Source organism: Neofelis nebulosa, chromosome 16, assembly GCF_028018385.1.
Source record: "Neofelis nebulosa isolate mNeoNeb1 chromosome 16, mNeoNeb1.pri, whole genome shotgun sequence".
Classification (NCBI taxonomy): Eukaryota; Metazoa; Chordata; class Mammalia; order Carnivora; family Felidae; genus Neofelis; species Neofelis nebulosa.
Genome location: NC_080797.1, coordinates 41923598 through 41939303, shown reverse-complemented (window position 1 = coordinate 41939303; position 15706 = coordinate 41923598). Strand labels below are relative to the sequence as shown.

At 42.5% G+C, this 15706-nt stretch overlaps 1 protein-coding gene across 3 annotated transcripts in view; it reads left to right on the top strand.

The window, feature by feature from the left end:
- Positions 1 to 15706, top strand: part of CA10 (carbonic anhydrase 10) — a 493759-nt gene that overhangs the window by 76936 nt on the left and 401117 nt on the right. For all 3 annotated transcript variants that reach the window (XM_058704424.1, XM_058704426.1, XM_058704423.1), the window contains one exon: positions 10032 to 10106. In XM_058704424.1, coding sequence (XP_058560407.1) covers positions 10032 to 10106 — 75 coding nt within the window. The remainder of the gene's footprint in view (positions 1 to 10031; positions 10107 to 15706) is intronic.

Here is a 15706-nt window from a genome sequence, read left to right as displayed (position 1 = left end):
TTTTTAATTTATTTTGGGGACAGAGAGAGACAGAGCATGAACGGGGGAGGGGCAGAGAGAGAGGGAGACACAGAATCGGAAACAGGCTCCAGGCTCCGAGCCATCAGCCCAGAGCCTGACGCGGGGCTCGAACTCACGGACCGCGAGATCGTGACCTGGCTGAAGTCGGACGCTTAACCGACTGTGCCACCTAGGCGCCCCAGTTCTCATGACTCTTTACCATTAAACTTACCTTAGGGAAAATGGCAAGGATCGTGAAGGGTGGGTATTCCTAGAAAACTTATGAATGGCATTTCTAAATGGAGCTTCACCTGTCTCTCTCGCCCCTTCCTAGGTTTGTTAAACAGATATTTATTAAACAGCATGCCCAGGGCACCTATTACATGCGTTATGTTAGAGTCGACGAGGCACAAGATTTACCCTTGAGATGGTTTTAATTTAGTTAGGGAGACAGGGCCGTCGGAAGCCACAAATTAAAAGTATATGAGGAAATTGCTGCAGCCATGAGAAGCCTAAGGAGACATGACAGCTAAGTGGAATGTGGGATCCTGATGGGATCCCGGAACAGGGAAAGGGCTTCAGGTTAGATAATACAGGACATCTGAATAGAGTGTGGACATTAGTTACTACTAACGTATCGATACTGTTTCATTAATTGTGACAAAGATACTGATGAAGGATAGAGATAATAACAGAGATTGAGTGTGAGTTTATGTGGGAAGTGTCTATCTTTGTAATTTTTCTATGAAACTAAAACTATTCTAAAATGTATCTATATCTATCTATCTATCTATCTATCTATCTATCTATCTATCTATCTAACAAGAGAAAGTAAATAAAGATACAAGGAATAGCACCAGACTACTATTTTTCTCTCTTGTTTCTTTTTTGTCTCTACCCTTAATGCCTGTCCCTCTCAATCTTTTCTCAGATTTTCCTCCTCAGTTCAACCTCTAAATATTGAACATCCCAGAGCTCTATTCTCTGTCCCTTTTGGTCTCTCTCTTTACATTTTCATATTCTTCTTGGTGACCTCTTCTAAACTCAGTGTTTTAAATATCATTTATATGTCAAAGAGTCATAAATGCATATCCCACTTTGACTCTTCAGAATTCATTTTCTATCCAGCCACCTACCTGACACCTCTGTGTAAATGCTCATTCACCATCTCAAGTGGAACTCCTTTTTTTTTAAGTTTATTTATTTTGAGAGAGAGAGAAAGAAAGAACGAGTGAGGGAGGGGCAGAGAGAGAGGATCCAGGCAGGTTCTGCACTGTTAATGCAGAGCCCCACGTGGGTCTTGAACTCGTGAACCGTGAGATGGTGAACTGAGCTGAAACCAAGAGTCAGACACTTAACCCACTGAGCCACCCAGGTGCCACTCAAATGGAACTTTTGACTTTCCTTCATGCTGCAAAGATACTCCTCCTCCATCTCTTTTGTTATCTCAATAACTGTCAACATTGAATCACTCAGGTCAAAAAAGGTAGGAGCTCTCTGGGAGCCTGGGTGTCTTAGTTAAGTGTCCGACTTCAGCTCAGGTCATGATCTCATGGTTCATGGGTGTGAGCCCTGCATTGGTCTCTATGCTGACAGCTGGGAGCCTGGAGTCTGCTTTGGATTCTGTGTCTCCCTCTCTCTCTACTCCTCCCCTGCTCATGATGTCTCTCTCTTTCAAAAATAAACATTAAAAAAAAACTTTTTTAGAAAGGTAGGAGCTCTCTTTGATCTGTGGTCTTTAACTTCCCTCATTCTTTCCATCAGGCTGTTCTCTTCAGTCTTCCTTTAAATCATATGGTGTCCATCCACTTCTGTTTTCACCAACATAATCCTAGTTGAAGCCACCACCATCTTTCTTCTGGACCGCAACCTAAATCATCAGCTTCATCTTAAACCTCTCTTTCCATGCATCTACTGTCGTTCACCCCTCATGGCTACTTTTCTGTTTCTTGAAAAGTTCCTTGTGCCTCCTTAGGGCCTTTGAATCCACTTGAAATACTAGTGCTATTCATCTTCAGGAGGCCATATCTTTTTTGTCATTTAAATCTCAGATTAAGTATCATAATCTCAAAGGCCATCTACTGTCACACAATCTAAAGTCCGTCTTGTCCTAATCTTTGATTATACTGCAGAATACTTTCTGTACATAATGTTCTCCTTCTAGTTTAATTTAGTTACTTGTGTTTTTTTTTTCTATCCCCTCCAATAGAATACAAGTCCTTGGAAAACAGGAACTTTGTATGTTCGATGCTTAGAACACTGCCTCACAAACACAGGTACTCAGTGACGTTTGTTGAAATAATGAAAGTGACAAATGAGACACTAACATGCTGAAATTCAGGGAAGTGAGGGATCACAGTGGAACTAAAATGATCAGGAATAATTTTTTGAAAAGAGGGCAAATTGGTGAGGCTTTGAGAATCAAGTAAGGCTAGTCAAGAAGAAGTAGATAAAGAGAGAATTCCAAGCAGTAAAACAAAAAGGCAAAAGCAAAGGTGTGAGAAGAGTAGTAAACAGGAATACTTGGGGACAGCAGGTAGAGCAGAAATTTTGTAAAGATTATGTGAAATGACTTCAGATTGGTAAATCCAAATGGCAGGGATTCTAGAATACCAGTTAGAGGGGCTAAAAATCATCCATATTAGGGACTTTTCCTCATGTTGATTTTTTAAAAATGTTTATTTATTTTGAGAGAGAGAGAGAGAGAGATAGCACATGCAAGCAAGGGAAGGACAGAGAGAGGGAGAGAGAGAATCCCAAGCAAGCTCTGTGCTGTCAGCACAGAGCCAGATGCGGGTCTTGATCTCATGATTATGACCTGAGCTGAAATCAAGAGTCAGATGCTTAACCAACTGAGCCACCCAGACACCCTCCTTTCATTGATTTTTGACTACAGCTACATTTGAACCTCTTGATTGCCATTTCATTCTGAGTCATTTAGGTGAAAGTAATACAGTCCGTTCTACCAGTTTTTTTTTTTCTTACTCTTCCAATGCACATACAATGTTAATGCCAGCTTGCTTGAGTCTGACCAAATGTGCAAGGTGGTTCTGGCTTATATGTGATTTCTGTGCTTGGAACAGTCATTTTGTGGCTCAGTTAGCCAGTGCAATCCTTGGTCTGAGTGTTCTGTCTAGTTTTTAGGGTAAATGGGGGTCACGTCGGATAGGGGGATAGAGAGGAGTCTCACCCTTTTCTTACAACTTAAAAAAATGTAAAGAATGGCACAGATGTAAGTACCCTCAGGTAGAGTATCACCCCCACCCCCACCGTACTTTTCAATGAAACACATTGAGCCAGATAACAGTTTGCTGTGGCTTTGATTTCTCTAGGCAGAGTGTCAGCTCCTGGTGCCCTTCCATCTGTCAAGTGAGTGTGGGCCTGTCAACCAACTTCAACACGCTTCTGTGGACGTTCCCATTGCCACAGATACGGGCATCACACCAACAAGTCTTGGGATATAAACTACAACCTCCCAAGGACTGTTTGAGCTGTACCGCAATTTTGTATATCATGTTCCGCTTGACACAGCATTTTTCACGCACTCCTCCAGCTTTGTTGGGCACCTCTTGTGGACCGAGATTTGCGTAAATCATGGGATTTCAAGAGAAGACATGTTTTCTGGCCTCAAGAAAGTTACAGTTGACTGTGAAAGAATGACATGGAACCAGATAAGTGTGGAGCACGATCTCAGTGCCCACATGTAGGATAACATAATATGACAGGTGCATGGAGGAGGGAGAGACCTACACCATGTATAAAAGTCAAGCACTTGGCAAGAGCATTATCCCTGGCAGGCCCAGGGGGGCCGTGCAATGTACCAGGATGGCCATTTCCATTTCCTCTGGTGATCCATGCTCTTCTCTGTTCCTGCTTCCCGTGTAGGGGACAGGCTTGACCCTTTAAGGGAAAACAGTGATTGTCATGGGGATAGGGAGTGTGATATTTTGCATCCTGCATCCAGTGATAGCATGGCTTTTTTTTTCACCTTCTAACATCTGGTGTTCTGATCCAATAGGCTGGGTGTGTCCTTCCTTATGTTACCTCCTAGGCAGAGAAAAGGAGTTTCCTAAGGAAGATACTCTTCAGGACTCCTCACATCCCATTAAAACTAAGTAACACAGTAGTCCCTAGACTCTAACTGCCTCTCCCCTATATTTGGTTCCATCTCCCCTTGTCCTAGACCACCTGGCACAGATACCATTGTACTGAGCAAGGGCTTGGAAGTGCACTTTTTGCAAAGTGCATGCTTACGGTTAGGTGCCTGTTGACTGGAGTCTTATCAAGCCATTGCCCTTCTCCTGCAGATCCCTTGGTGAGGGCTCTTCTGTTCCATCTTGTGCCATTTCCTCCCCCACCACACCAGGGTACTCTCAATTGTTGCTCTTGAGTTTTCTTTTCCATTAGGTCAAGAAGCCACTGTAATTTCCACATGGAGATGGTCCACGATTGTGTTTTCTCTGAACACAAGATGTTAGGTGTTAGGTGTTAGGTGGTGATAGGATTGAAAATATAGAGAGAGGGGAGAGTTGCAAAAGTTCATCTCAAAATGATGTGAGGGAATTAGCATGTGAAAACATACTCTATCTATGGAAACAGTTGAGAATCCCACGAGTCATCCAGAAACATGCTTTATAGATGTATGGGAAGGGTAAGAAGGGTTTTAGGAATCAGTCTGTTCCTTAATGACTATTTGAAAAACCCAGCATGAGGGTGTGGACTGGCATGTTTATATGAGGTCCCTACAAGTTTGATGGTTTAGCCCAGAGGAAATGGACTTGGATGGGGCATGGTGGTATTTTGTGTAGACTCTGGTGATCAATTTCAGGGAGTTTGGAAAAGATTTAGGATTATACATGCGTTCTACAGTGCTTATTGATCAGATGCCATTTACTTGTAATTAGAAACTCATTTCCTTCCAAATTCTTTCTAATTTTCCTTTTAAAGTAGCTCACCTCTGAATGTTTGAGCAGGGAAGCAGAACTAGCTCTAAGACAGGAATCAGCACAGTGCTGCCCACCACAGACCAAATCCAGCCCTCTGTCTGTGTTTGTAAATGCATTTTACTGGCACATAGCTACAGCCATTCATTTATATATAGTCCCTGGCTGCTTTTGGACTACAGTGGCACAGAGGAGTAGTGGGGACAGGGACTGAATGACCTTCAAAGCCTCCAATATTTATTATCTGGCCATTTACAGAAAAAGTTTGCTGACTCTTGTTCTAAGACACCATATACATTTTTTTTTTCTTTTTAGTGGCGGCCTTCCTCTGTTCGTCAATTTCCTCAAATGCCCAGAAGGAGATTGGAGCAATGAATTCTGTGTCTCTTTCCAAATGCGGGGATTCTGAGTTTTCTTTTGAAACTCACAAGTTCTCAAACTGCCACAATGAAAAAAAGGAGAATAACATTGAAATATGTTTTCCTTACTATCAAGAGAGGGGCCCTTGCTATGTATATCTCTCCTCATCTGGCAGGGATGACAGCTTTTACTGTCAACACAATTTTTTTTGATTAGACACCTGGATCTTTCCCAAGGGCTGGTTGCACGTTAAGTAAAGAAATCCTATCCACCGGCAGAGTGCTGCAGCAGCTAAGGCTGCTTTCTGTTCACCTGTTTGCTGTGAGGAATTCTCAACCGGCTCTCCACTCACTGGGTATCAGATGTAAACAACAGGTGATAATGGAGGATCTGGCTAGGAAGATTTAAAATGGAAAGCCAGTATTTCTCTCTGAGCTCTGTTGCAACACTCATGGTTACTGTAGCAGGGCTTTAAATGAGGTGCGTTTACAATGTGCTGTCCTGTCTTTCCACATTGCCCAACAGTATGAGGCCAGACAGGGCATACAAGGGCATTTGAAAACACATTATATAAAGCACCTTGCTTTTCTTCAAATCTAGCCTGCAGGCATCGTATTTTGTAATTGATGGACAGCAAGTGGGCTCAGCTCAGGCTGATGGATTTTTGCAGGGCGAGTTTGCATCCTTCACAAGGCATGTCAAAGAAAGCAAACAGAGACTATGCAGTTCTATCATTATAACAGACTTCATTCAGATGATCTGATTGTCTTCCCACCTATTAAAGTGTTACATAATTTCACTTCTGAATGGATGGGCTGGCCTAGGAGGAATGAAGGGAGAGCAAGGCTTTTTGCAGCCTTCTGAATGGGACAGAAGCTTTCAGTGATACTTTTGTCAGTTGCAATACCCTTAATTATCCAAAGACTTTATTTTCTTCTACCTTTTAAATCACATCTCTTAAATCAGTGCTTCAGTCAGACTGATAGGTCTTCCTTAAACAGCCTCTGTGTGTGGCGTGGGGGGTGGGGGGGTGTGCACGGAGAGAAGAGAGAGAGAGAATATGAATGTATCTACAAATCTGAAAACTTAGTCGACTAGTTTTCTCAGGACTGTGTTGGAATTAGCTTTCCTTTGTGGTCGTCTTAAGAGCAAACATCTTTGCTTTCTCTTTCTTCCTCACTGGAAATGATAGTTTCTTGAGGATATGGTCAAATGGCAGGAAAAAGCAGAAAAAATACTTGAATATACAACACGGTGGTGACATGTGGACTTGACACTACAATTCAGATAGACCTTTAGGGAAAACTGTCTCCTCTGATCAGTATTCAACATGATGTTTTATCCTCACTCAGTTAGCATATGTAAATAGTGCTATAAATAATCCCATTAGGTCGATGACTGTCAAGAAGGGCATGGTGAGATTGTTTTAATGAAAGATACTGCATTTGACACCAACTGGGTCAGGGTGGGCAGAGAATATGCTCTGTAACATATTTGACGGTTTCAGACAGTGATACGTTGTCCCATGTCCAAGCAGACATTCAAGTGAGTGACAAATTTTTATCTGAACTTACAAACTCCATGTTGCCTATGAACAGAATATCTCTTACATAGTTTTAGTATACCCTGTTCTTCGGCAGTGCAAATACTGTGTATATCAAGGGAAGATGGTACTTTATTTTGTTCTGAACTTTACCAAGAGTTGTTGAGTATTTTGGAAAATCAGACCACCAAGAGCAATGCCACCTGTGGATCGTGGCCTCCCAGATACAGTACAACCGTATTATTTGTTCAAGCATCCAACTTCTTCATTCTTTGGTGCATAACAACCAAGTATTTATAAACTGAAATATATATTTTTTTATTACAGATTATCCATTAATCCTTTGTATTACAGGTAAAGCATTACACTGTGTTGTTTTTTGAAATTATGTTTGTAAATTAACAATCAGCAAACTTTGTGTAAAGAGCCATATAGGAGATATTTTAAGTTTTGCGGGCCATTTGGTTTCTGTCACAATTATTCAACTCTGCCATTCTAGTGAGAAAGCAGCCATAGGCAATATATAAATAGGTGGGCATGGCTGTGTTTCAATAAAACTTTATTTATAGACACTGAAATTTCCATTTAATATAATTTTCACATGTCACAAGACATCCTTTTTTATTTTCTTAACTACTTAAAAATGCAAAACCATTCTTAGCTCTTGACTGGTACCAGAACAGTCAGTGGGCCATCTTTGCTTAGTAGATGATCATTTACCAGTGTCTGTTCTAATGCATCAGTCTCAAGCATACACAAATATATATTATTTCGAATTACATTCATCTATCCTTTACATTATAGCTAAAGCACTATGTTCGTTTTTGAAATGGATGTGTGTGTAAGGACTAGCAACAAAGGTTTTTGTAAAACAGCTTGGTAAAAATATTTAATATAAAACAGTTTTTAGTGCTGTGCAGATCTTTACTTGTAATGATACATATATACAAGAGACTATGGTTTTCCCAACAACTACCTCTGAGAATAAAGAAAGAAGGCCATATTAAAAAGCAAGCAAGCAAAAGAAAGAGCAAGCAAGCTGCATTTATGGTTAAAATTGTTCAAGACAGGCAACAATCCTGATTGGATAAAATTTGGTGCCTTTTTATAAAACTCAGAAATTCTTGTCTTTTTTGGTAGGGATAATCAATCCTGGCTCATCTGTAATGCAAAGCTGTTAGGCGATGTTTGCCATTCAATACTTTTGGGCTTTCAGATGTGTGTTATTTCTTCCAGGCTTGGGACATGCTTCATGTGCAGCAGAGTTGAGCTGAGGTTTAGTGAAATATCAGAGTTGCTTGCTTGCTTTCTTTCTTTCTTTCTTTCTTTCTTTCTTTCTTTCTTTCTAGAATGTACTGCCTATAAGTTTTATTTACTTATCAAGGCGAGCGTTACAAAATGTTTCAAAAATGAGCCCCTGGGTCTGAGTACATTAGGTGAATCTGATCTCATAGATTTCTGAGCCTTTGGCATTCCCTTCTTTCCCTCCCGTGAGCTGGGAAGGAGGGTAAGAGTGGATCTGGCAATGTTAGGTCTCAGAGGAGGCATCGGAATTGTGCTGAACCTGAGAAGTATCCTTTGTCCACCTACTTGGTAAACTTTCCAACCATGTAAGTCTTGATCTGGTTTCTCAACTTGATCAGATGTAAAGATTTCCTGGCTGACTTCAAATCTCCTTGTCTTTCCCTAGTGACACAAATACGTGGAGTCTCTGTTAACTCTGTTGTCCTTGGCTGGACAAAGCCATTGCAGCCTCTGCTTTGAGGCCACTTCCTGCCTGCTGCCCAGGACAGATGCACTGGCTTTCAACTCCCCTGCCTTTAGGGCTTCCTCCAGGGCTGTGGGAACATCTGAGTTCTCTATCCACTCCACCTGGAAGTGGGGTACTGGGTAACCCAGGGTACTTTGATGCATCCCAAAGCCCTAGATTTGTATTGGGTGACTTCCAAGGTGATACCTTTCCAGAGCCTTCAATAGGTTCTTTGTTCCTGTTCTGGTCGTGTCTGAAGACACCAAACCTCATTGTCAACTCCAGAAGCAGTTGGCTTCTCTTTCACTCATCCTGTGTTATAAACCCTTCTTCATCACAGAGCTGCAAGCCTCAGGGGCCTTAAGGTCATAGGCAGAAAAAGTATCTTTACTCTGGGAAGACACTTGGATCTAAGCAATTGGAGCTCATATGGAAAATGAAGTTTAATTTGGCAAATCCTTTCTCTACACAAAACTGTGCTTTCAGACACATTGTCTTGTGTCATTATCTCTAACCCAGAATGATGAGTCTGAAGGAGACTGAAAAAAAGAATAAGATTTAAAGAAAGGAAATAAAAGTCAAGGCTTAACATTTCTATTTATTTGCCAGATTACAAATATGGTTGAAATGACCTTATTTTCTTCCAGTGTGAAGGGAAGCTGAAATATGAATACTGTTCAGTAGTAAAGGGATCCACACAAGTCTGTATTCTCTGCACTTTGGGGTGTATACCCACATGTAATAGAATCGCCCCAATTCACCCACCATCTGTCATAAGGTCAGAGATTATCCTGAGATCACGTCAGCATGAGCTCACAGATCCCTATGCTCTGTCCCAGTTACTTGGGCTTTCCATTTTTTCTCTTCACGGTGTCAAAACCTCTCACCATGATTGTTTATATTCTTGTTTTCATTTTCCTAGAACCTGAGGAAAGCTGGCCAATTGCACCCTTCCCTCTTTTAGCCTAGCCCTTTTAGCAAATGCCTTATGCCCTCTCTGTTCCTAAGGGGTCTGTGCACATGGAGAGTTCTTGCCTGGCTTGTGCATGGGATCAGCCTCAATCTGAGTGGTGTGTGTGTGTGTGTGTGTGTGTGTGTGTGTACGTGCATGTGTGTGTACATGAGTGTAGGGGCAGGTGTGGCAAAGAGGTGATTCAGAGGTAGAGACAAGTGATGGGGGAATTCACATAGGCTTAAATACATAATTACTGTCTACTTCTCTTCAATAGACCTCTCCTGAGTGCTTTGTATAAAAACGCAATGACAGTATATTTACAGGTTAATAATCTGTTTTAAAGAAAAGAAGAGGGAGGGATGCTGGATGGCTTGTGGGTAGAAAAGGAGTACTGTATGTCTGTTCACCCTTCTTACATGGCCAGGACCAAAGGATTGTCTGCTATTCTCTTAATCTCTCTTCCTCTCTTCCCCCTTTTAGCTCAACAGAATTCACCAAAAATCCATGAAGGCTGGTGGGCGTACAAGGAGGTGGTCCAGGGAAGCTTTGTTCCAGGTAAAGACACATTTATTCTTGTCATTTTATTTTTAAGAAAATAATTTGAATGAAATAGAATATTATTTCCAGAATTTTGCGTTTGCTACATGGCAGGAAAGGTATCGCCAGAAGCAGCAGGGTTCCTCTGCCACTGCAGGTGAATGCTCCATCCGGGGAAGGTTTGTTCAGGAGTGGCGGTTTAGGCAAGACCACCTTTTTCCATCTGAGCCTACCTGCCAAGGCCTTTCCCTCTGCAGGTGGCTCTTCCAGGGAGAGGCCAGGGGAGGACAGAGTGTTGAAGCTCTGTCTGCTGGAGTTCGGTGAAGCGAGAAAGAGCCATCTTTGAACATTGATGAAACAGGAAGGCTGGAAAGGCTGACCATGACAGTGAGGCTTGCTGGGATGCATGCTGTCACTGATGTCACTTCAGTAGCATCTGTGGTCAGGACTTAGCACATTGAGCCAAGCACAGGCTAAAAATAACAGGCGGAGTGGATGCCATCAGCATTGGGGGAAGAGAACTGAAGACAAGGCAGAGCCAGAAATTAAAGCCATGACTCTAGTTTCGAAGGAAGGTGGAGAGTTCTCCTGTCTTCCCCACCACTCTCACCTCATCCTTCTGCTGTATCAGACTTCCGTGGGGAGAGAGGCGAGAGAAAGAGCAAGAATGGTAAGGAGAAGGATGGAGGGGAAGGCAGGTGAGATATGTCAGAATATTTTAAACTGCTGAGATGTGGGAAGGTAAGAAAGAAAGCTCTTGAGAGAAGCGAGTATGGAGCCCCCACTTAGGCCCTAAGAACAGAAAGCTCCAGTGTCAGTGGAGATCTTTGTAGTTGGTGGCAGGTGGGAAGAACAGTGCCCCTGGTTCATTCTTGGCTGCTATATGGCCTGTGCCCGTTCTTCTGTAGAGTTCATTACATCACCTGTGCAGAGCTCAGCAAGTTGTTAAAGCCCTTGGAGCATCACTCTCGGTTGTGCCGTGGGACAGTAATACACGCTCTTGGGGCTTTCCAAGAAGAGGAAACAGCTTGGTGGGGGAGAGTGGGTGACCCACAAAAAAACCAGCTGGCTGCCAAATAGCCTCATAAATTGATATTATTAACTGCACAAATTTACTCTGGTACATTTATCCCTTGGCCCAGTGGGCATAGAAACCGGTCTTGATTAATTCACCCAGAAACGATCAGGTTTCTAATAATAATCTTGGAACAACTTAATTGACACGTGCTATATTCATATGGTGTGATATAGATACATGGCATTTTATCCATAACAACTGGAGACATCCCTTTCCAATGGAGTGCTTATTGTGTTTCTAAGGGATCTGCTTCCCATATTCAAGGCATCCCAGAAGTTGTGTTTATAATGACACTCATGTGCTTTGTGATTATGGGAGTAGAGCCACAAAGGGCATTCCCTTCAGGTTATAATGAGTCCTGCTAAACTAATAATATCCTCTGTAGTGACTGAAGTGTTGATGGATAATATGGAAGAGGCGGTGCAAAGTTTTGCTCTTCTGCCCCACATTTTATTTTTGATGTTTTCCACTCTGTTGACACATTCCTTCTCTACACGCTTGCAAGGTCCTCTTTTGATTTGGCAGTTGCTTCTCAGACAGCCACAGGAAAGAAGTTTTATCTTTCCTTTTATGTGTTGATTTAAAAAAGTCAAACTTCCCCTCATTTCCAGCTTTATATGAGATACTATGAATAAAACCTGCTATATGGTAAGCAGTAAGGTGTGGAGGTCTGAGAGTGGAATCTGGAGCCAGGCAGACCTGGCATTGAGTCTGGGTTCTATGGCTTCCTATTGGTAGTTCTGTCAGCAAGTTGCCTGCCTACTCTCAGATCCTTGGGTTATCCATCTGTTAAAATGGAGATAAGGACTCAGTCAGCCTCATGAGGTTTTGTGAGGATTAAATTAGATAATGCAGATAAGGTGCTTATGGTAATGTGTGGTGCATGGTGTGAGGCAGGACATATCAGTTGTTCTTGATATAACTATTACTATTTTATCGGTAGCAGTGTAGTTGGATATCTGATACTTCTCTGCTTCAGAAAAGGCAGAGAGCCATAAACTGAAAATATAATAATGCAAGTGAAGGTCTCTCATGATGCATAGAACATGGGGGATGCTTAGTAATTGTTCCCGGGATGGGTGAACGCAACTGGTCTGGACGCAATGACCAACTGAGAAGTGACTTGATCATCCTTTGCATTGAATGGTCTCAAAGCCCTTTGGATTCCTGGTACAGAAGACTGGTAGCTGATGATTTTACTTCCTAAACTTTGGGGCACTCCACTCTGTTAAAAAAAAAGATAAGAGTCATGAGAATTTTTGAATTAAGTAATTGGACCTGAAGCCCTAACATCTGACAGACTCCAAATGACCTACTTTATCTAAATTGGTGCTTAGGGCAATAAAGAGACCCTTTATCTCTTATTATCATTGCTGAATATAAGGTTGACAGTGTTCCTTGATTTGCCACTGGGATTTTTTTTCATGGTATGGATGTGTGAAAGAAAAGAGAACTCTGTATGACGAGATGATTTGGACAAGTTTTATTGCCCTGTAAGTTCTTTACAAGAGTATCTAGAAATAATTGTCAGTTGGCATAACAGTTGTGAATCTGTGATTTCAACAGCTTGTGGTGCGTAGAAATATAGGACTTCTCTAAGAGTGGCAAGCCTGGGGTTGATTTAGCACAAGAATAACCCACTTCGGTCAGTTCAAAGCACCTATGGGGTAGGCTCCTAGTGTTGAGAACCATGTATGGGGCTGTTGATAAAGAGGTAATGGGTACACAGTTATTATTCAAGGATGAACCTACTGTCTAAAGAGGAAGATAAGCCATAAACCCATGACTCAGTGTAACAAGGCCTCTAATAGGGTCTAGAGAACATGTAAAGGAGCCTGTAGTGTTGTGATTCTGTCTGCCTGTTGACTAGTAGACTTCGTTTACCTGCTCAAATCCACACCTTCATCTAGCCTCACCCCTAACTACAGCCTACTTTGCAGGCAGAGCCCCGATTTGATTTGTGTTCACCCCCCCCAGACAGCCATGGGCTCAGAAGGAGTCCTTCCCCAGCCCCAGAAAGTTACTCTTGATTACTATCTACCCCAATCATGGTGATTTCATATTATTCTTGAGACTGATGGATTTAGACATCATGATGGCTAATTTCCTGCATCAGATTGGATGGTCTGCAGTACCAAGATACTTTGTCAAACACTATCCTTGATGTCTCCGTGAGGATTTTTTAAAGATGAGATTACCATTTACAACAGTGGAGCTTAACTGAAGCAGACTACTCTTCCTAATGGCAGTGGGCCTCATCAAATCAGTTGAAGGCCTTGAGAGAAAAAGACTGAGGTTCCCCCAAGAAAGAGGGAATTATGCTTCTAGAACCTTTTGGCCTCAAACTACACCATCTCCTCTCTGGATGTCCAACCTGCCAGCCTGCCCTGCAAGTTACAGATCTGTCAGTGTCCACAATCAAATGAGCCAATTCCTTAGAATAAATCTCTCTTTACATATAGACACATACAGATGGGGTGCACGTGTACACACACACACACTATTGGTTCTGTTTCTCTGGAAAACCCTGACTGATTCACTAATATAAACATAAGCCTGTGGTAAACAATTCTACCCATGGTGGGGACAAAAGCTATAGCAAAGATGGTAAAACAGAAACTTGGAATGAACCCAGATCTTGTATGGCTGACTTAGCATTAAATCAACCGCAGAATTGCCTCAACATTGATTTTCTTAAGTGAGATAACAGACTCCTTACTGTCGGAGCTGTTTTGAGTCAGGCTTTCTGTCACTTGCAGCCCAAAGCATTCTTCCAGCTTCTGGATTCTCAGTGGAAAAGGAGGAGAAGGGGGAGGGGGACATCAGAGCAAATAGCACTGGCAGAGAGGGGTGGAAATGCACCATGCATACGGACACTGTCTATAGGACAGAGCACACCATGGAGCTTGATATGTGAGGAGGCCAGAAGGGGGCCTGGCTATGGGACTCTGTGTTTCGTGTTCAAGAGCTTAGACACAGTCCCTTTAAAAGTAGAGGAATTATAAGACACCCCTAAGCTCTAGAGAGACACAGTGATGTGTATTTTAAAAAGCCAGCTATTGGGGCGCCTGGGTGGCGCAGTCGGTTAAGCGTCCGACTTCAGCCAGGTCACGATCTCGCGGTCCGTGAGTTCGAGCCCCGCGTCAGGCTCTGGGCTGATGGCTCGGAGCCTGGAGCCTGTTTCCGATTCTGTGTCTCCCTCTCTCTCTGCCCCTCCCCCGTTCATGCTCTGTCTCTCTCTGTCCCAAAAATAAAAAATAAAAAACGTTGAAAAAAAATTAAAAAGCCAGCTATCAACAGGCACATGAAAAGATGCTCAACGGCGCTCCCCATCAGGGAAATACAAATCAAAACCACACTCAGATATCACCTCACGCCAGTCAGAGTGGCCAAAATGAACAAATCAGGAGACTATAGATGCTGGAGAGGATGTGGAGAAATGGGAACCCTCTTGTACTGTTGGTGGGAATGCAAACTGGTGCAGCCACTCTGGAAAACAGTGTGGAGGTTCCTCAGAAAATTAAAAATAGATCTACCCTATGACCCAGTAGTAGCACTGCTAGGAATTTACCCAAGGGATACAGGAGTACTGATGCACAGGGGCACTTGTACCCCAATGTTTATAGCAGCACTCTCAACAATAGCCAAATTATGGAAAGAGCCTAAATTTCCATCAACTGATGAATGGATAAAGAAATTGTGGTTTATATACACAATGGAGTACTATGTGGCAATGAGAAAGAATGAAATATGGCCCTTTGTAGCAACGTGGATGGAACTGGAGAGTGTGATGCTAAGTGAAATAAGCCATACAGAGAAAGACAGATACCATATGTTTTCACTCTTATGTGGATCCTGAGAAACTTAACAGAGACCCATGGGGGAGGGGAAGGGGAAAAAAAAAAAAAGAGGTTAGAGTGGGAGAGAGCCAAAGCATAAGAGACTCTCAAAAACTGAGAACAAACTGAGGGTTGATGGGGGATGGGAGGGAGGGGAGGGTGGGTGATGGGTATTGAGGAGGGCACCTTTTGGGATGAGCACTGGGTGTTGTATGGAAACCAATTTGACAATAAATTTCATATATTGAAAAAAAAATAAAAGTGAAGGAGAGGTAAAAAAAAATTAAAAAATTAAAAAATTAAAAAAAATAAAAGCCAGCTATTGGGGCACACAGGTAGCTCAGTTGGTTAAGCACCTGACTCTTGGTTTTGGCTTAGATCATCATCTCAGGGTTATGGGATTGAGCCCTGTGTTAGGCTCCACACTGAGCATGGAGCCTACTTAACATCCTCTCTCAGGGTGCCTGGGCAGCTCTGTCAGTTGAGCATCTGGCTTAGGCTCAGGTCTTGAACTCGTGGATCATGAGTTCAAGCCCCGTGTCAGGCTCTGTGCTGACAGCTCAGAGCCTGGAGCCTGCTTTGGATTCTGTGTCTCCCTCTCTCTGTGTTGGTCTCACGCTTGCTCTCTCTCTCTCTCTCAAAAATAAAGATTTAAAAAAAAAAAAAAAAAAAAAAAGATCCTGTCTTTCCCTCTCTCTGCC